A 20631-nucleotide genomic window follows, 5' to 3' on the forward strand; every position below is an offset into this window, starting at 1 on the left:
CAGATATAAAAATAAGATAGTAATATAATTAAAAAATTTTAATAACTATTTATATAAATTTAATTAAATAAAAAATCCATGCTATTTTTAATATGTATATAATAAAATTTATGTTTTACATATATTTATATATATAACACGTCATAAACGTATGATTACAGAAATACATAAATTTTCAGGTCCAAATGACGCAAACATCGTACTAGGTCTTTGCTTGCTCTATCTCCACTTTAGGAATTACAGTAAATCCAACAGCTCCCACATTGTTAAAACTTTTTGTTGGATGACAGAGACATCTTAACGTTGCTTTATTCGTGTGTTGCCAACCAACTACTTCAAATTTATTAGGAAAATCTTCCCAAATCTCATACATAAGGCAGCCAGATCTGCTCTTACCTTTTAATTCCACAAATAGGTAACAATCTTTCCTGCAATATTTGCCCACTAACGCTTTCATTTTCCTTTCTTGTAACTGATTCTGAAGCAGAATTGCCATTTTTTCTTTTTCTTTGCTTTCTTAGTTTTAGACTCGAAGATGCATTTAGATGTTTGATTTTTTAGCCGCTTATCTTGATGGTTTGTCTTAATCTAGTTGATCTTTTATTCTGCTGTTTGATTTTAGGACTTAATGTAGTTGTCTAAGCAATGTTGTTAGGCATTTTATTTCAATTTCATGGCAGACTTGAAAAATATGCACTGATTATGGTGGGTTTTAGACATTTCTGCTGGTGGGTTTGCTTTTAAATTGGTTGATTCTTGATTATGCTGATGCGCTTTTGGTTTTTATTCCTTGTTAGGTTCATAGGCTGTAGGAATGTTGATGGATCTGCATCAATTTGTATGATAAACAGAAATCAGATAAAAAGTTTCAATATAGATTACGTGAGGGTACTTTATATGGGGTAATTTGAAACATATAAAAAAAAATTAATAGTTTCTTTTTGTGTTTATATGTGTGTGTATGTATGTATATATATACATAGTTGTGAATCTTGGATCACTTTTTCTCTTCTGACTTGTTTTAGTAATCATTGATTTAGCTGCAACCACAGCCATCTCACCAGGCTACAAACTCTAAAAAACATTAAATGATACTTAAATATAGTACAAACTTGTAGCATCTGTTGGGAGTTAAGGCACAAGAGTCTGTAGCATGTGATTTATATGGTGCCTATTTGAATTTGGTTTTTGCAGTTCTCAGAAAGTTATGTGGCTTCCACTGGGTGGCTTTCATGAATTGTTTCAGTAAAATGTGGTTCAGGTACTGCTACTGGATTCTGCCAGAGCAACGTGTGCTAAATTGTTCTCGAACTTAATTAGGTGTTTAAAAAGTAGTTTGGAACCAACTTGCTTCTTGGTTTGTTGTGGTTCAAATTTTCTCTTGATAATGTTTAACATGATTAATTAGTTTATTCTAGATAAACATAGGAAACCATATTCTAGATTTTTGAAAAATGTTAAAATGTATTTCCATGATTCCATCCAATTTCTTGTTGGAGAATATTTTGAAGCTTAGGGACATTGCATGTTCCAGTTGATGCTTGCTTTGCATTGATAAATGCATCTTATTGAGCAGGTCTTTAGATTGTATGTTTTATTACATATGAAATAATTTGACATCTAGCTGCTTTGCGTTCACTGGTTTTACTTGTGATGCAGCTTAGCATTTCCAAGTATCAAGAAGAAAAAGAACTGTGGATGCTCTGATGGCCTCTGAGAGGGAAGATTTTGGTCTTTCAGGGCCATTACACCTAAATAGTATAGATTGGTAAGATCTTCCAACCATTAAACAGAACAATCAAAGATGTTTAAGGTGTAAGAACTTGAGTATATTTGAATATATTTTAATCTTAGCATGTGGATAATGTCTCATGTGCTTAAATATGGTTCTGTTGTAAGCAGGACAAATGCACATCATCGAAGGTCTGTAACAGCCAGTTTGGTCGAGGGTGTCTATATTATGGAGCGAGACCGCCAGGAAAAACGTCAAGGTTCTCAAGGTCTTGCTCCACCTTGGTGGGAGTTCTTCCATTTTAAGTTGATTCGTAAGCTTGTTGATGATGCTGATTTTTGCATCTTTGGTGCAATTTATGAGTATAAGCCTCCATCATCTCATTGTAATGACTCAACTGATCGAAGGCCCCACTATGTGATTGCCTTCCGAGGTACCATAACTAAGCCAGACTCCTTCTCAAGAGACTTTGAGTTGGATATCCACATAATACAAAATGGACTCCACCGGACGTCTCGCTTTGAGATTGCCATGCAAGCCGTTCGAAACATGGTTGCTGCCGTGGGTGATTCAAATGTCTGGTTAGCTGGCCATTCTCTTGGGGCAGCAATGGCAATGCTGGCTGGAAAGACTATGGCTAAGACAGGCACTTTTGTGGAAGCTTTCCTCTTCAACCCACCGTTCTTATCTGCACCAATTGAGAGAATCAAAGATAAGAAAGTAAAACATGGACTTCGAATTGCAGGCAGTGTCATCACAGCAGGACTTGCTCTTGCCACAAAGGGTAACAGTCTAAGGAGTCGGTCAGAAGATCCATTTTCTGTTTTCTCTGCATGGACCCCATGTCTATTTGTGAATCCTGCAGACCACATATGCTCTGAATATGTTGGTTATTTTGAGCATAGGAAAAAGATGGAAGAGATTGGAGCTGGGGCTATTGAGAGGTTAGCAACCCAGCATTCTTTAGGAGGTCTATTTATGAGTGTTGTGGGAAGGGGTGCAGAGGCTCCAGAACCTCTGCATCTGCTTCCTTCAGCAAATTTGACAGTGAATCTAACTCCTTCACAAGATTTCAAGCAAGCCCATGGGATTCACCAGTGGTGGAGACCTGACTTGCAGTTGAAGTGCAATCTTTACAAGTACAAATAGTTTGTGTTTATCCAGATTTATCTTGTACATGTTATGTACCATTAGAGGAATCCTATAGTGGTTCCAGATGCTGTGGATCAAGGAAAACAGAGAAACATGTGTTGTTTTCCATGTGATCTCAAACTGATGGATTCCAACTAATTATCTTGTCAATATATCATCTTTAAACACCTTTGGCTTTGTTTCCGGCCTGCATGATTTTACATCTTTTTGATACTCTGTTGAAGAAGCTGAATTATATTTGCATATTTCGTGAAGTCAAAATATGAAACACATTCGGATTCCTGGATATCCCTTGCTGTTGAGAAAGTTGAGTTGGGGTCAAATGATTTTTGGTTTTGCATACAGTTCTAAACTCAAATCATATTAAGTATCCATTAATGGAAGTTAAATTTTCCTGTAAAAGCCGTTACTCCAGTCTCATTGTAGCTAAAGTTAGCTAACCCCTTTACTCCTCAGCAGTTGACTTTCCGTCTTGGCATTGATTGAGACCAATTAAATTTACTCTTAACCGTTACAAAAAGAAAAGGGCGGTAGGAAATGGCCAGCAAAAGGACGTGTGGTCTTCTGTTATACATACTAGTGAAAGTCGGTAGAAATGAAACTTTTTACATATTTTTTATTGAAACAAAATACATCATTCAATAAATATAAATATAAATATATATAATAAAGTATATGCATATTAAACAAAAAAAATAAAAAATAACATTGGTTATAAATCAAATAATGTTAAAAGCCACATGTATAAAATAGTGTGTTTGAGAAATCACCATAATAATTTATTACAATACTTTTCCCGATATTTTGAGAAATATTTTCATAAAAATTTCTTAATTGATAGCTTAAAATTTTAAATTAAATTTATTAAACATTAATTATAATCCTAAATGAATCTCATAAAAAATAATTAAAATAATAAATATCACAATTAAAATTTTTATAAAGATCTAAACAATTAACCCCTAAAAAAATCTAATTAATCCAAAAACATATTTTAAAAATTAAAAGTGATATCTATTTATCATAATAAAAAACCTTAATTGTTTTTAAAATTATATTTTATCCGCATTTTAATTGACACAAAATTATACATCAACGTTTGGTTTGGGGGAATACACAAATTTTCTTCCGAAATCTTAATTGTAGGTATTTAAGTCTCACATTTGGTTTAGAATAATCCAATTATAGACAAAAGTGATAGATTCCCAATAATATCCAAAGATTCAGAATCAAAAACCAATCTTTCCCTATGTATTCCAAGATTTTAGAGAGAAAATTTGCTTTATTTTCAAAATTGATCTAAATAAAAAATTATAAAATAGCAATTACTTTTTTAAAAAGTATGTCTCAAAATGAATGCAACTCAGTTAAATATTTTTTTTGTTAAATTTTTTTTATTGCAATTAATAGTGTTTGGTATTAAAAAATGCCTTAAATGTCATCAAATATGATTTTTTTTATTGCAATACAATTTTTCAGGTATTTTCGTTAAAAAAAATAAATAATGATCATTTAAGGCATTTTTCCCTAGAAACACTTTAAATGATTATCAAATATGGCATTTTTTTTTAAACGCCCCAAATAATCCTTGCCTCAATTATTTAAGGTGTTTTTCCAATTGAAAAGCCTTGATTGATAATTTAAAATCAATTTTTTTATTTTTATTAATCAGAGTATATGACATGATCCTTTTCAAACATGCCTATAAATAAACGATTAAGGCGTTTGTATGAAAAAACTTCTTAAATAATTATCATTTAAGGTGTTTTTTCCTACAACCACCTTAATTGCCCCATATTAAAATTTTTTTCTCTCTTAATGACTGTATTATAATAATATGAACTTTTTAACATCTAATCGTGAAGCAGAAGAGCTTATGATTTATATATTAAATATGACGTTTTTATATATGAAACATCTTATTCGATGTCTTCACCATGTTTCAATAACCAATACTTTTTTTATTCATATTTCAATATATCTCAGCTCATATCATTTACTTTTTTAAAAAAAAAAATCAGCTTCTTCATCCATCATTTAATCTTCGTCTTGTTAAGTTTATCTTCGTTTTTTACACAAAACGATGTCTATACTTTTTGATTTATTGTGTATAATTGACGTTGCTTTCCAATGAACTTATTTTTCCTTGTTTTAGATGTCGTTTAAATCTAGATTTAAGTTTTTGATATAAATGCCTTGTTTTGTGGTTAATTTGTTTTAACTCATTCCAATCTTTCAATGTTTTGTTTGTGATATATATTTTATTTGATGATGTTTGATAGATTCCATCTACCATATGTCAAGATTTGCTTTCCATTATGTTTTCAACTTTAACAATATTTTGTCTTCTAAATAGTTATTGCTAGTTTATCACTAAGAAGGAAGATGCAATTGATTACATTGCTTACGATGCATTTGAATTAGATGGAGACTTTATTGCATGTGTTATGTTTATTGCTGTAACTTTATTAAATATTAACGTAAGAAATGACGTAGACTTTTTATGATAGAACATATCATGATAGGCTACATATTAGGGAGTTAAACTTAAATATAATGATCTTTGACAACGATATATAGTGTCTAGATAATATTAGAATGGACAATAGAGCTTTTGCGAAATTATGTCATTTGTTTAAAACAGAAAAAGAGTTATAATCATCTAGACATATGTCAATAGAAGAACTAGTAATTAGTTTCATCCACATCATTACTTATTATACAAAATATAGGGTTATGAAACGTCAAGTGAACAGATATGGAGAAATGATTAGTAGATAATTCCATTCTGTATTGAATTCGATTTTAAAATTGCATAAGTTGTTGTTTAAAAAATCGAAACCCATACCAAAAAATTTAATAGATAATAGATTGAAATAGTTCAAGGGTTGTTTGGGTGCCTTAGATGGGATCTACATCAAAGTCAACATGGACACAGTTAATAGGCCTAGATACATGACTAAGAAATGAAATTATTATCAATGTCTTTGGTGTTTACACCTTAGGTATACAATTCGTATATGTTCTACCAGGATGAAAAGGTTCTACAGCAAATGACAAAGTGTTGAGGGATGCCATTACACACAGGAATGGGTTAAGGGATGCCATTACACATAGGAATGGGTTAAGGATCCCACATGGTATTAGTTTTATTATGTTTGTATAATGTTAATGTTGAGACACCTTATTTTCATATTGTTAATGTTGTTGAGCATTCTAACAGATAATCACTATTTATGTGATGTTGGATACACAAATAGGGAAATATTATTGGCACCTTATAGAAGTCAACGATATCATTTTAGTGATTGAAGGGCAAGATTCTAATAGACAATTAGATAGAAATACTTTAATATGAAATACTTTCAAGCAAGAAATTGAATCAAAAGATGTTTTGATATATTGAAAGCTAGAATGATAATTTTAAAAGAGAAGCTATTTTATTCAATTAAGACACAATATAGAATCATATCTGCTTATTACTTTTTTTTATAATTTTTTTAGGTCTGAAATAGTTTTTGATCCTATTGAAAAGGATGTTGCTGAAAAAAGTATTTTCCAACCAGATGAATCTGAACATCAAGATTTAATTATGCATATTGAGCCATCCGATTCTTGGACTCAGTTTAAAGATAATATGGCTAATGAGATATTCATCCATTGGTTGCAATCTTGGGGATAATAATATTATAGATATGTTTTGTATTTTATTATTTGTTTACCTAATAGTTTTTATTGTATGTACTGTATGGTTGAGTGTAAAATTTGCTTTATATCAATGTTGGATATATATTTACAATATATTTAAGGCATTTTTTATTGTCCAATGAATATTACAATTTGGAGTACACACTTTTTTGCTTTCTTTCCATGTGTATTCCTTTATTTTATCCCCTTAATTGTTTTTGATTTATTATATTGATATTGTTTCATAATGTCTAACCAAGTGATTAGGAATTGAACATGTCTTCATTGCATGCCAATCCATTGCAATCCATTTGAGGCATCTCCAAAAAAAGATTAGACAGTTTAGAAGTTAGTAACCATTCATGGACTCGAGAAGAGGATTTCCATATGATTTAATACCTACATTTTTTGGCTAAAATCGTAGATAGAAAGCGGATAATAGGACATTCTGCGTTAGATATCTAGGTTATATTGAATGAATGTTAGAGTAAATCATCCTTACTTCACAAATTAAAGCCACTCCTTACATCAAATCCAAGGTTAAGCTCTTAAGAGACAATATCATGCAATTCGTGATATGAAAAATTCTAATGGATTTGGGTAGAATGATTAAGAAAAATGTATCATAACTAAGAAAGAAATATTTGATGAGTGGGTTCGAGTAAGTTTTTTAAGATTATATTATGGCTTATTTATCTTTTCTACATTTTTTCTATGGGTTTTATTTATATTTGCTTTAACTTATTCCAGTCACACCCACATGCTAAAGGGTTAAGGAACAAACCTTTTCTATTTTTTGATAATTTTAAAGTGATATTCAGATCTAATAAAGCAATGATCAAAGTGCTGAAACAACAACTGATGTGGTTGAATTATTGAATGCTAATAATGATGCTTACTTCTCTCCTAATTTTGATATCAATACTGAAGGAAATGTAGAAATAGGAGACAATGATGATGAAATTGGTTCTGCTACTCCAAGTAATGCTAGGATGATGTTGTCAAGCAAACAATATTCTAAGAGCAAGGATGGGCAAATCGTTGAATTGATGCATCAAATTAGCAATATTAGTGCTTCATATGATAAGGCTGTGAAAGTGATGGGGGCGTTTTAGTTTACTTCCAAGTAGAAGTCGAGAATATGGATAGAAAAAAGTCACTTTTCAATGAAAAAATATAATTTGACGAATTCATACCTAATGAAATACTCGTTGCTAGTGACTATATGTTGAAAGAAAATCACAAACTTGAGTTTTTTTTTTTTTTTTTTATGATGTCAACTATAGTTAGAAGTAATTATATTAGAAAACAATTAAACGAATTTAATGCATATCAACCATCATTTTACTTTCCTTCTCTTAGATATAGATAGATCGCACTACATTTTGTATATAAATTCATTGTATAATTTTGTAAACCTATTTATTTAATTAAGGCAGGAAGGGAAATGTTGTAAATATGCAAATTATGTGGCATGTTAAACATAGGTTTATTTATAACGAATATTATACTTCCGTGAATCAAATATATATTTGTGATACTATGAATTTTATTTTTTTATTTAAATTACAAACATCATAATACTTCAATATTACATTATAATTTGGATTTATAATTGATAACGTTGGCATTTAAAAATATATTTCATAAATTGGTGCTTATAATTATATGTGTCTTCATATAATGCGATTGATATAAAACAAATATATACCATAATAATGGACTGATACCCCAATTGAAAATTAAAAAAATCCAACCAAAATGCCTTTACAAAAAAATGCAAACCAATTTAATGCATATATTTATAGGAAATCAACATTCTCCAATCTCAAGGTGTAACGAATGACAATATAACCAGACCATTCTTTGCAGACTTCATTAAATTTATCTTTCGTAAAGCTTACTTTATTTTCTTATTATAAACAAAAAATTAAAAGTCAATGTTATTAAACGAGCACAAAGTTTAGCTTTTTTTTTTTTATTGAAAGATATTACTACTGTATGGAATTAATACTAATATTAAATAGTGTGCTTATAAAATCATATAAAACTATCTCTCTCATAAAACGAAAGATATAATATTTACATTTGATAACTCCTGGTTGACGAGGTACCTAAAAAATAATATTTGGATTTAGGAAACATATATCTAAACAAATTTAGCATAAAAGAATTTATTTCACATTTACCGTTAATGACACTCAATTTATCTTTACTTTTTTTATCAACTATAGTTATTCTCCTAAATTGAACAGAAAAACAATGTAATGCAAAAATATAAGTAATTATGAAGAAATACAATAAAATCTAATTATCTTTGATTAATACCTCTTTATTAAATTACTAATATCGGGGTTAAGCATTGTCATTGGTTGATTGAAGTTAAATAAGTATGGTGTTTAGGAATTCGTATAAATTACAATAAGTTACTAATGATGCTTGCAAAATAAAAGACATGATATACAAATATTAGGCATTATATTATATGTAAAGGTTGGAATTTTAGTTGGACAAATAGAACTTACACAACATTATATAGCACTAGAAAATAATTGGTCTGTTTTTACATGCATTGACCCATATGATAGCTACGAATAAAGACAGTGCTATTCTTTTGACTAATCACATTTAGGTCAACAAATCTGAATCTATGGGTCATTTATATCTTCTTGATCTCTTTTATATAGGAAACTGCACGATAACAGTAAATGGTACATGTTAGTAAAAGTGTAAATGATACATTAGTACTCGTAAGCTATTCGGGTTCGATTCAAAAAAAATTCGAATTCGGTTCGATTATTATCGAATCGAGCTCGAGCTCGAGTAGCTCGACTTATTAATCGAGTCGAATTTGAGTATTCTTATATTCGGCTCGAGTAGCTCGTGAACCTAATCGAGTTTTTATATTCAAATATATTTTTATTATTTTAATTAATAAAATATTTCGAGTTCGAGCATAAATAATCAAACTTTTATTGAGTATATGAATCGAGCTTATTTTTACATATTAATCGAGCTTAATCGAGCGAGCTCGAGTAGCTCGAATTCGATCACAAATCGAACTCGAGCTTGAAAAATAAAACTCGATCGAGTTCGAACCGAGTATCGAGCCCCGAGTTGTGAGTTGAGCTTAAGCTCGAACTTCTCACTGTATCGACTCGACTCGATTACACCCATACCTGTTAGTAATACATCATAATATAGAATAATATATATTGACTTTGAATATTTAAATTAATTGATAAGCTAATCTCATATAAGCAATAATATCAGAAGCTGATATTTAATCCAGGGTATAAAATGCCTTAATCTGAAGCTCTCTATGTAAGAAATGGATGGATGATCAAATAACTTATTTTCGGACTTAACGATAATGACATTTCTTTTAAATAAATGATCAAATGCATAACTAGATAACGTATCAATAGCATCCTCAGCAGGGTTCATCTTCTAAATTCCAACATCTTGTTACAATATATAATGAAATATAAGTATTAAAACTAAATCAATAAATATAAAATACAAATAAATATTAAGTAAATAAACAAAATAAAAATAATGATTATTATCGGTGTTTGGGTTTGTCGCAAGACTTGATTCGTAAAAGCTTGCCTCTGCTAATGTCGGTAACTGACTACCCTCAAGGCATTTTAGGCCGCATTGCTACTAACATTACCTCTATAGCTGCGAGTAGTTATTATTGATCATTAAGACATTGCTCTTGCTCATCAAGTCTTTGTTGTTATTGTTGAATGATTGCTTCATATTTTATATTTTTCATTAGATGGGGTTTAGGTTGATTACTGAAGAACTTTGATGGCAATGCAAATCTACCAATCCCATGAACTCTACCATGCTTTTCTTTCAATCCTAATACTAAAGACAATGGATATTCACCATAACCGATTGGCAATTCACCATATTCAAATTTAGCAGCAAATTCATCCTAAAACACAATAAGATGGTGTGTACCATAACCAAGTTATACAATATATAGTCATCCATTCAAGCACAAAGCCAATCATACGAGATAAATTAATCAATTATACATACAATCTTTTTAGCCATTTTTTCGATTGCTTCATTTGAAAATGATTCATCTTTTTGTATATATCCTTGTTTTCACACATCCTATCTAAGAACTTCGATTCCAAAACTAGATGATTCTTGATAAATTAAGGCGATATAAGAATCAAAATCTATTAATCGAAAGTTTATAAATATTCATATATAAGTATAAAACAAGCGTGTAAATACTTATAAAAACATGCTTGACATTTGCATTACCCTTTCTTAATGTTCGATGGTGATATACTTGTTTGGCACAGATGGTCTTTTGTTATTTTTTTATTTAAAAAAAAAAGATAAATCACATATTAAGATATTGAATAATTACATAAAATATTACAAACACTTAACAAAATGGGTATGCATATCGAGAATTCTTCTAATAGACAATCTCAAACAAAATGTGTTTATACTTGATAACTAATAACATCTATATATGACAATGGAGGATCAACTAATAAATCACTATTATCAGTGAACGGTAAAATATATTGAGTTTTCAATCTACTCTTAAAGTCTTTGAATGCTTTTCTAGCCGATTACAACATAAGCTTTTTATACTTATTTGGGATGTCATACCATTCCTAATAAATTTAAAACAATTAGTATGAATACATTATTTCAATTAAATTTCCAACCAGAAACAAATTTTTGGATATTGTTGAATAAACATATCATAATTGACTCCCATATATGATCTTTTTTATCATAAAAAACTCATTGCTAATTATGGTACGTAATAGAAATACTATTATGAACGACCTCTCCAATATGACTAGCCAACTTGGCAACTCCATCCGACATAGAATGCCCACTATGATTGAAGTCGACGTGAATTTTTATGTCACTCACTTTAATTTATTTACCATGTCCCTTTACTTTTTTTTTTTCACTACAGGTGTATCATCTTCATGTTTTATATGTTTTTCAGATTCTATAATACTTGCAATTTTGATTATAATTATACGAAATACACCAAATTGACTCTTTAAATATCACATAGTAAAAAACAACCAATATCCACTATAGTTACTATACCAATATACATAAAACATCCTACATCTAATAATATTTTATAGGTACAAGCCATACTGTGATTCTCACCTTAAATAAGAGTTTCATGCAAAACAAATAATGAGTACAAATATAACAACTAATTTTCACAAAACTATTCAGTAAGCCACAATACTTAAATCAATCAATAAAAAAATACTATGCATGCAATGAAGGGCGGTTGGGTGATGTAGTTGATAGTAAATTATGCATAAAACACAAAATATATATAGTAAGGAAAGAAAAAAAAATACTTACATCGAACCAAAAAAATAGTACAAAAAAAGCATAAAATTAACACATACGGGTAAAAAAGAGGTGCGACGACGTTGAATGGTTGACGGTCGACCGCAATGAGAGAGATGACAAACCAAAAAGAAAACTAAATGGTTTTATGGTTTAAGGGTTTATAAGTAATGCAGCTTTTTATCATTAACTATATTAGCTGTTTGGTTTTTCAAGGTTCAAGCATAAAGAATGAACCTTTAAAAATGATCATTTAAGGCATTTATCTACATAAATGTCTTAAATAATCAATTTATATTTTTAATAAAATGATTATTTAAGGCATTTGCACATGAAAAATGCCTTGAATAATCTTTTATATTTTTTTAAAATAAATTATTTAAGGCATTTTTCAACAAAAAATGCATTAAATAATCTCTTTATTTTTTTAAAGGGTTGAAAACTACCTTAAATAATCCCTTTTATAAAAAATTAAAGGGGGATTATTTAGAGCATTTTTAGGTTCAAAAATGTTTTAAATAATCTCTTGATATTTTTTAAAGATAATTATTTAAGGCGTTTTTGAACCTCTTTAAATTAAAAACACCTTAAATAATCTCTTTTTTTAAAAAATGAAAGGGATTATTTAATGTGCTTTCTAACTAAAAATGCTTTAAATAATCCCCTGATATTTTTTAAAATGAATTATTTAAGGCATTTTTAAACAAAAAATACCTTAAATAATCTCATTTTAAAAAAAGAAAAAAAATTATTTAAAGCGTTTTTTAACCAAAAACACATTAAATAATCTCTTAAAATTTTTTAAGGGAGATTATTTAAGACATTTTTAGTTAAAAAAACTCTTTAAATATTCTCCTTTAAAAAAATGAAATAGATTATTTAAGGCTTTTTGGTTCAAAAATACCTTAAATAATATTTTGATATTTAAAAAAAAATTATTTAAGGTATTTTTGTTCAAAAATACCTTAAATAATCTTTCATACTTTTAAGGGAATTATTTAAGGTTTTTCCCAATCAAATATTGGTGTTTCCCAACCATAAACATCTTAAATAATTTCTAACATTTATTTATTGATTATATTTTATAAATAAAAACAACAATCAAATAAGATATTTATCTTTTTTTTTTTCTAAAAGCATGATTTATCTTTTAGGTATTTATTATTAATAAAAGCTAATGAAAAGTTATCATCATATATTAAAAAGATTATGATAATTATTTAAGAATTAATATACGTGAGTTCTTCTCAATCAAACGAATAAATCTAAATACGAAATATTTTAAAAATAAAAAAAAAATCAAGATATTGCACTTTCATAAAAATCACACTTTTACTTTAAATTTAAAATTTTACGAACTAAATACCTTAAATTATTTTTTTTGTTATATTGGTTAACTCAAATACATTAATTACAATTAATTAAAATTCTAAACAATCTCAGAAAACAAAATAGTTCAATTAACCTAAAAATTTAGATAAAAAACCTCAATTAACTTCAAATCATATTTTATATCAAATTTTAATTGGTTTTTAATAGACATATGGAGAGAAATATAATATACTGTATAGATCTTATTTTAAAGAAAAAATGTAAAAAAAAAAAGACTCGAAGTTCGAGGTTAGTGGACGGTGGACGCTGAATGATGATTTCAGCGCCTGCTGTCTTAGGTCCCACAAACCTTATTCACCGATCTGACATTGTTGGACAAACCTTCCGCCTAGAATATCGGTTTGTCTGATAATTACACACCTAAATCAAACACTCTACAGGAATGAAAGCATCATCCTTTATTTCACCAAAAAAAAAAATCTATTTTTACAATTTTTTTCAACAAATTTGGTATACAAAATTTAATACCCAAATTACAAAATCTTCTGAAAAATTTTAAGAAAAAACTAATAAATTACAAGAACAAAACGTGGAAAGAAAGAAAAAAAATTAGCAGTGAAACCCTAACACAGACCCATCACTCATAGCAATGGTGACTATACACCCAAATTTAGCATCCACATGATGGGTGAAGAAATGTAGAACCCTAACCCGACCCACCATCTCCATCCGAGACTCGATATCCATCGTCGGCCCAACTCGATACCCATTGTTACTCCCGCCAAACCCATCAATCAGCCCAATGGGCCCCGTCGTCGTCGTAGTAGCAGTAGTAGCTACGGTTGCCGCCAAGGGGAAAGACTGAACGGCGAAAGTGGCAGCCATGTACTGAGTCCGATCCGCCTCAATCTTTCCAGCGGGTATGAACATGAATCCGACTTGAGAACCCGAGTAAAGCAGCTGGATGGTGCTGCCGAAGTGAGAGAAAGCAGCTCGGTTAGGGTTTTTAACGGTAATGTATTGGGAGAAAGTGAAGCTGACGGAGTTGTTACCAACGGAGAAAGACGGAAGCTGGAAGGCGCTAACGGAGATCTTAGGGTCTTTAGGTTTAAAAATGGTTAAGTAAACAATGAGAACTATTATTACAACGAAGATCAAGAAAATTGTTGCTACAAGACATGAAGCTAGATTTGGACGGCCAGATGGAGGCCTTTGACGTTTCACCATTTTTGGGGGAGTTTTGGTAAATAATGTATTTATTTCGGTTTAACTGTCTTCTTGGATGTTATATAAAAACAGCTAGGAAAGGGATGAAAAAAAAAAAAAAAGATTCTTGGAGAGAAGGGAGTGTTTGGATATGGGGAAGAGCTTCGGGGAGGGAAAGTGGTGCAAGTGATGTGGAAGTGAAAACTTTTGTTGGGTTTTTTTTTTTTTTTTTTTTTTTTAATTTCTTGGTTGGTTGTTTTCATTTAAGGAGTGTTGTTTTTTTAATGGGTGGGGTTTTTTTTTTTTTTTTTGGAGTTTTTGTTGGATGTTTTCAAAGCATAGATTTTTGGCTTTTGATGGTTTGGGGGAGGAATCAAGATCAACCAAAAGAAGAGTGGGAAAAAGTGGATAATTAAGAAAAAAAACAAAAGAAGAAAAAGAAAAGACTAAGAAGAAGAAGAAGAAGAAAATGTGGGGTCTGTGAGTTTTAAGAGGTGGTGAATGTTTGTGTGAGATAAAAATGGATGAGATGAGGGCAGGAGGTTGCTGATGAAATTTCCCATTTCTGCTCTTTCTCTTTTTGATTATGGGTTAGATTTTCTATTTTAGAAATTCAGATTTTGCATGGCTGTTGTTGTAAGAGTAGTACTTAAAGTTATAACATTTCTTTTTCCATTTACTTTCCAAAAGAAATAGACTTAAGAATTTCCAAAAGAAAATGTTTTTGTAAGGTTAGGATTGTTGAAACAGAATTGAGATAATAATGAAGTATTCATTCATTCTGTTAAAAAGATGCATTTTTCATTCTTACTAATATTTGAAGTTCTGAGTTCAAGTTTAGAAATGAAAAAGAGTTAAAAGCTTACTACTGTCCTCTTTTACATATCAGTCAAAAAGAAAAATCTAGATTCCTTTTCACATGCTCACCGGTTTTATTTTGTCAACAGCAAAAACTAGATTGTTTCCAAGTTGGTGTGAAAAAAGGTGAGAAAGTGGAAACTGAAGTTGACCCTTTGGTACCCTTCTCTGTGAAAAACAGTTTCACGGCACTTGGCAGTGGCAGATGAGGGGGAGGAAATTGCCAAACCTGAAATAGTTGAGATGCCCAGTGGATGCTCCAATAAAGCATTAATCAATGATGGATTGATGGAGCATCCGACCACCAGCTACTTGGGAGTCTATCACCAGGGAAACAATCAACTTTAAACCTGCAGTAACAGTAACAGATGATCATCAAATACCTGAATTTTCTTCTTTTACCACTCTTGTATAACTTTGATTTTAGTTTGCTAGTGCTTCCTTCCAAAAGAAAACTGAAAAATGCTGATTACTTATTATTGGTCTCGAGGGAATATGGGAAGGGCCGGCCAGCTTCGTTGTCTATTCAGTATAGGCTCACCCATTATTCCGGAAAATGGACGAGGCTGATTTGGCCCATTATTAGTTACCTTTCAAAACCCTGGGCAAAAAGTCCACAAAATACTCAATCAAGACGGGAAATTTTAGTTTAGAAATTTTCAATGCAACTCCTTGGCCACGGTTAAAATTACCCTCGTAATTAAGGTTTTAACAAGTTAAATCAGTTGACATGTCATTTAAGTTAACACTTAAAAATTACGAGTTTGATAAAGTTTATGGGCATAATATCATCTTTGATAAAGTAATAGAGTAAGAGAGATTTAATGAAAGATTAAGAATTTAAAAAAAAAAAATTAATAATACACGAAGGCAACGAATACTTATATAATAAAACAGTTGCAACATAGTGAATAATCTATAATAATAGTCCCTTAACAATGCTGAACAATTATTCATTAACATGGACTCTGCTCAATGTTACACACCTTCAAACCTAAATTTCAGATCAGAGACACTATGTACAAGTTTTATAGCTCTTTTTGAAGTAGAATCTTAGCAGAATTCATATTACTCTGTAGCTTTGACTCTGTTCAAAATAACGATACATGATCAAGTAACAACTAGATGGAGAAAAGAAGGTAGAAAAACGAAAGCTTCAGGCTTATGTAAAAGAAGATAAGCCATCTGCATTCGCATAATTTGCGGTCCAAACTAAAATGGACTCATCATTAAGTGAATACGTACAAATATGTACCATGAACTAAGTTATTGTCAATTTATGAGCTTGTCTAGCCAAGAATCCATGACTTGATAGACAGTTTCAATGAATGCAACTTCACTCATGCCTGGGAGTAGGGCATCCTGAGCTTCACGAACAATCTGCTCAAGCACAGATTCCCTATTCACAGTTTCTCTACACATGATGCTTCCAATGGTGAAGGGAGTGAGACCTCGCTCAACCCCTTTTTTCAAAAGCATGGTGGAGATACGGAGAGTGCGAGCGCACTCAACAGGAACATCCCACCCATAAAATTTCAGAAGTGCAATATCTTGTTCAGCATCCAGTGATTTTATATAGTCAATGGTGTCTGCAGAGTAAGGCTGCCGTGATTGTGGCCAGTAAAGCCAATCAAATGTGCAATCCTCAAACTGTAAATACAGCAATAAAGAAAGTAGTTCAGAAAATGATCTGTTTCTCCTTTTCTTAAGATGGTAGTATGTCATCAATCCGCACAATTTTGCTTGTGTTAGATAAAGAACAAAAACCCCCCCTATGATGATGCCATGCATTAAATATCCCAAAAACAGTAGTAGTGAGAGAGGATCATGAAATAGATACATTAACCGCACCCTTTAGTGCATATATAGACATCAAGGCAGCATGAACACAAGATGTTATATTTCATCTGAGAGTGTTACTTTTACTTTTTTTTTTTTTTTCCCAAATAAATTTCTAGGATTTCAAAAAGATTCACACAACTAAACACCTGTTACCTAATAATACATGTAACTTTTTTATAGGTTACTATCATACATGCTAATTATAACTTTTCAGTAACATTTAATGAAGGAACTGAGACGGATATTGGATATTGCTCCTAACAATAATTCAACCTAAATCAAACTGGAATCCGACTTTAGAGCCTCCAATGCTTATTTGCCACCTGTTGATCTTAACTTTGAGTGAAAGAAATTACTGCAACTAAGCTAACCTATGTTTTCAAATTTCAACTAGATGATAACAGACTGATTTTCAAGTCAGAATTTCCATATACGAGGGGAATATATGTGCAAAAAATTGAAGGAAAAATATTGACCCTTAACGATAAAACATGGCATTATTAGAATGATAAAACTACACTTACATTCTCAGGCAGGCAGTAGCCATGATCAATTGGAATAAGCTTGGTCTGGCCATTTTCCCCTTTGCCAATCAAGATATTCCCTGCATGTCTATCAGCATTTGCCATTCTTATATCAAACACGCTGATCTTGTGTACTTCCTCCAGAGGGAAACCTCCGGGACCCATGTCCTCACAACTCCCAGAGTTCTTCATAAACATCTGCAAGGATCCAACCTTAACATTCTCGGGTGCACATTCATACCCATCTGGATGGTTAAATCCTTTGTGCAAGCACCGAACCATACAAGTAGGTGGCACACCAGCAAACCCCATCATCTCAGTACCAGAGAAAGATCGAGGTCCACTCTTGGGATGATCCAATATATAAGCAGCCACTTCTCTCACTGCTCCTTCTCCAACCCTTGTACCCTTTTTCAAGCCTTCACCATTTGTTGATACAGGCAACCCCTGTGGATTGTTCACAGCCATTGGCTCCTCATCAATCGGCTTAAATATGGAAACATAATCAAGCCCCAATTTATCTTGCATAAAATAAGCCCCCCCAGTCCCTTCAGACGATCTAATTGGCTGATTCCCTATCTCCAATCCGTAAAATGTCGAATGTATCATATCCCACATAAAAGAAGGCAATTTCACCTTAGGATTAACAAAAACAGGTTCCAACCAGAAATCTCTAACAATTGGCTCCTTTGTCGCAATCTCAAGGCCCTTGGATTGGTTTTTTTCTCCTCCTAGACTACCTCTCCTCTCATCTAAACCACTCTCAGCCACAACCGAAAGTTCCAAATCTTTCTCAATAGGCTTAGCTCGAACTTTGGCTGATTTCTGAACCACCAAATGAATCACAGCATCATTATCTTTGCATAGATCATCGATTAGCCTTTGGTCATCGACTTTTTCTCCATTACAAAATATTTCTTGTTCATCAACATCCACAAAACCCTTTCCTTCTCTAACTATCCTTTGTTTCAAATACCCAACATTTCTATACCTATCAACATGCAATTCAAATTCCTTCCCGCAAGTTGTCTGTACAGTGATAAACAAAAGATCGGAAAGCTTTAAAACTAAGTGCAAAACATTCCCACCTTTCACGCCATAATCTTTAACAAGCGAATCGTTACGAGCCAATTCTCTGCCTCCGAAAACAAGCTTCTGCTTCTTCACTACAAACCCTTTACATGTCTGGATCCGAAGCTTTACGGAGGCTATGGAGTCCGACTCCAAAACCCGCATTGGAATCACCGAATCGGCAACCGAAAGGTAAATCAAGATCGACTCACCCGGCCGTTGGTTATTGCAATAACGACGAGAGTGAACCGCTTCTTGACAAACAGGACTCAAAGCAACATCGGCAACAGACATTTCTGCAAATGTTGTTTGTCTCTCCTTCTTTTTGGTAAATAAATTAAGAAAACAAGGCTTTGTTTTTTGTTGGCTAACTCAAAAACAAGAACGAAGAATGAAGAAAGAAAATGAAAAAAAGAGATCAAAATTTTCTTTGTTTCAATCTCAGCAATGATAGTCAAAGGGACTGGCACATAGCTGCAAATCTTTGTTTTTTTGTGTTCTATTGCAAAGGGTGAAATTCTAAACTTGGTCAGGAGAGGCAGTGGATTCTTTTCGAAAAGAATCGAAAGAGAATGTTCAGAAATGAGAGCTTTTTAAATTGAACAACGAAACAACAAAAACCGTGGAGGTGGCGATCCAAACTACCCGGTTAATTTACACTACTCGTCATTTTTTTCTTTTCCGATATTGGTGCTTTTTCCGTTTCTAATTTGCGCGATCTTTTCGCCGATTTTCTCTGCTCCGGCGCAAAAAGGGTTGTCGTCGACGATAAGAGAGAGAAGAGAAAGAGGAGGAGGAGGAACGGTAATGTAGCCGTTGGCTTTATATAAGCTTTGACTCAACTTCGAAGAACTAACGAGGGGACGCGTTTTAAATTTAAAACCACGCCGTTAGACTGTCAGTAACGGTCGTTTGGGGAAGCACAGTATACTGAAGGCAAGGAGGTGTTGAGTTTACCGAAATGACATTGAGAGGTAAGTTCCTTGGTAGTTAAATAGAGTGTGGAAATAAATATCCCATAAATTATCAAAGCGTAAGCTGGGTATTTGATGGGTTTAACTATGATAAGGGGGTTTACTAGCTGGAAATGGAAAAATTTTTGAAGATGTTACCACTAATAATATTAATATTACTAATCGAAGAACAATCGCAAGTTTTTTTTAGCTATAGGCATTGTAATCAGTGATTAAGGGCAATTCAGTCACTCTGAGTCTGAAGAACAATCAACACGTCAATAAACTAACGGAAAATTGACGTGGAGGTTGGAAAAATAAACGGAAAGTGTAGATTGCATGTTGCCTCTGTACACTATGAAGTAAGATTATCTTTGCCTCTAAAATATCTCTTTTTCTTTTATGTAATATTTTTAGAGTTGATTAACTTTAATTTGCCTCTGGAATAATTTAGTATCTTGTTTAATACTTTAATTTAAGAGTTGTAATGCATCAATGATGAATTTCTGTTTGGTACAATCACACACGTGTATGGCTGTTAAAAGCTGAGACAAAAGTTTATCCTCTAATCAAAAGAATCAAAACATAATTAATTAATAATGATTGCTTCGCCGTCTAGCATCCCCTATCAAGCTCCCCGCTCCTTTCGTTGGTTTGTGTGCTCTAATGAAGCTTTCGGTGCAAGGTGCCTAGTTCGTTGCCGTTGCACTCGAAATGGGTCCCAAATCCTGCTTACAAATCTGTAAGACTGCTCACTTTCTTTTATCGTTTAATGCATCATTCTGTCTCCAACTAACACAACTTCCAACAAAGGACCTGTGTCTTTGTCCCTCACACCTCGATTTGTTCATTTTGAAAACAATTTTAAAGTCATTTTTTAATGATTTATTTTGACGATGATAAAATT

The 20631-nt window shown here is 31.7% G+C and overlaps 3 protein-coding genes across 7 annotated transcripts; 1 reads left to right on the forward strand and 2 right to left on the reverse strand.

The window, feature by feature from the left end:
- Positions 1-200: 200 nt before the first annotated feature.
- LOC111278967 (GDSL esterase/lipase At4g10955-like) lies at positions 201-3051 on the forward strand. Of its 5 annotated transcripts, none has more exons than XM_089746199.1 (4): positions 201-415; positions 798-902; positions 1660-1768; positions 1903-3051. In XM_089746199.1, exons 3-4 carry the CDS (start codon positions 1707-1709, stop codon positions 2879-2881), a joined length of 1041 nt encoding a protein of 346 aa, XP_089602325.1. In that variant the 5' UTR covers positions 201-415; positions 798-902; positions 1660-1706; the 3' UTR covers positions 2882-3051. The 5 variants fall into 5 exon arrangements, with proteins under 5 accessions (XP_089602325.1, XP_089602323.1, XP_022721520.2 ...); XM_089746197.1 differs by lacking the exon at positions 798-902 and adding an exon at positions 1195-1261; XM_089746198.1 differs by lacking the exons at positions 201-415; positions 798-902 and adding exons at positions 450-576; positions 1195-1261.
- A 10351-nt stretch (positions 3052-13402) lies between these two features.
- Positions 13403-16114, reverse strand: LOC111287299 (uncharacterized). Its single transcript, XM_089746200.1, has 2 exons — positions 15808-16114; positions 13403-15684 (listed from the first exon to the last, which is right to left on the reverse strand). Exon 2 carries the CDS (start codon positions 14495-14497, stop codon positions 13880-13882), a length of 618 nt encoding a protein of 205 aa, XP_089602326.1. The 5' UTR covers positions 14498-15684; positions 15808-16114; the 3' UTR covers positions 13403-13879.
- Positions 16115-16248: 134 nt separating this feature from the next.
- LOC111278985 (phosphatidylinositol 4-kinase gamma 2-like) lies at positions 16249-19618 on the reverse strand. Its single transcript, XM_022865805.2, has 2 exons — positions 17701-19618; positions 16249-16984 (listed from the first exon to the last, which is right to left on the reverse strand). The coding sequence occupies exons 1-2, from the start codon at positions 19063-19065 to the stop codon at positions 16607-16609; spliced, it is 1743 nt and encodes a 580-aa protein (XP_022721540.1). The 5' UTR covers positions 19066-19618; the 3' UTR covers positions 16249-16606.
- Between the last annotated feature and the right edge of the window lie 1013 nt (positions 19619-20631).

The sequence above is a fragment of the Durio zibethinus genome, chromosome 17 (assembly GCF_047325235.1).
Source record: "Durio zibethinus cultivar Kanyao isolate XHJ-2024 chromosome 17, ASM4732523v1, whole genome shotgun sequence".
NCBI classification, from domain to species: Eukaryota; Viridiplantae; Streptophyta; class Magnoliopsida; order Malvales; family Malvaceae; genus Durio; species Durio zibethinus.

What these genes read in the sequence shown, in the direction of transcription:
- LOC111278985 (XM_022865805.2), bottom strand. Translation starts at nt 19,065, where the DNA reads ATGTCTGTTGCCGATGTTGCTTTGAGTCCTGTTTGTCAAGAAGCGGTT. An exon ending in GCTACTGCCTGCCTGAGAAT is followed by an intron (nt 16,985 to 17,700) that starts GTAAGTGTAGTT and finishes CTGTATTTACAG; the next exon opens with TTTGAGGATTGCACATTTGA.
- LOC111278967 (XM_089746199.1), top strand. Translation starts at nt 1,707, where the DNA reads ATGGCCTCTGAGAGGGAAGATTTTGGTCTTTCAGGGCCATTACACCTA. An exon ending in CACCTAAATAGTATAGATTG is followed by an intron (nt 1,769 to 1,902) that starts GTAAGATCTTCC and finishes TGTTGTAAGCAG; the next exon opens with GACAAATGCACATCATCGAA.
- LOC111287299 (XM_089746200.1), bottom strand. Translation starts at nt 14,497, where the DNA reads ATGGTGAAACGTCAAAGGCCTCCATCTGGCCGTCCAAATCTAGCTTCA.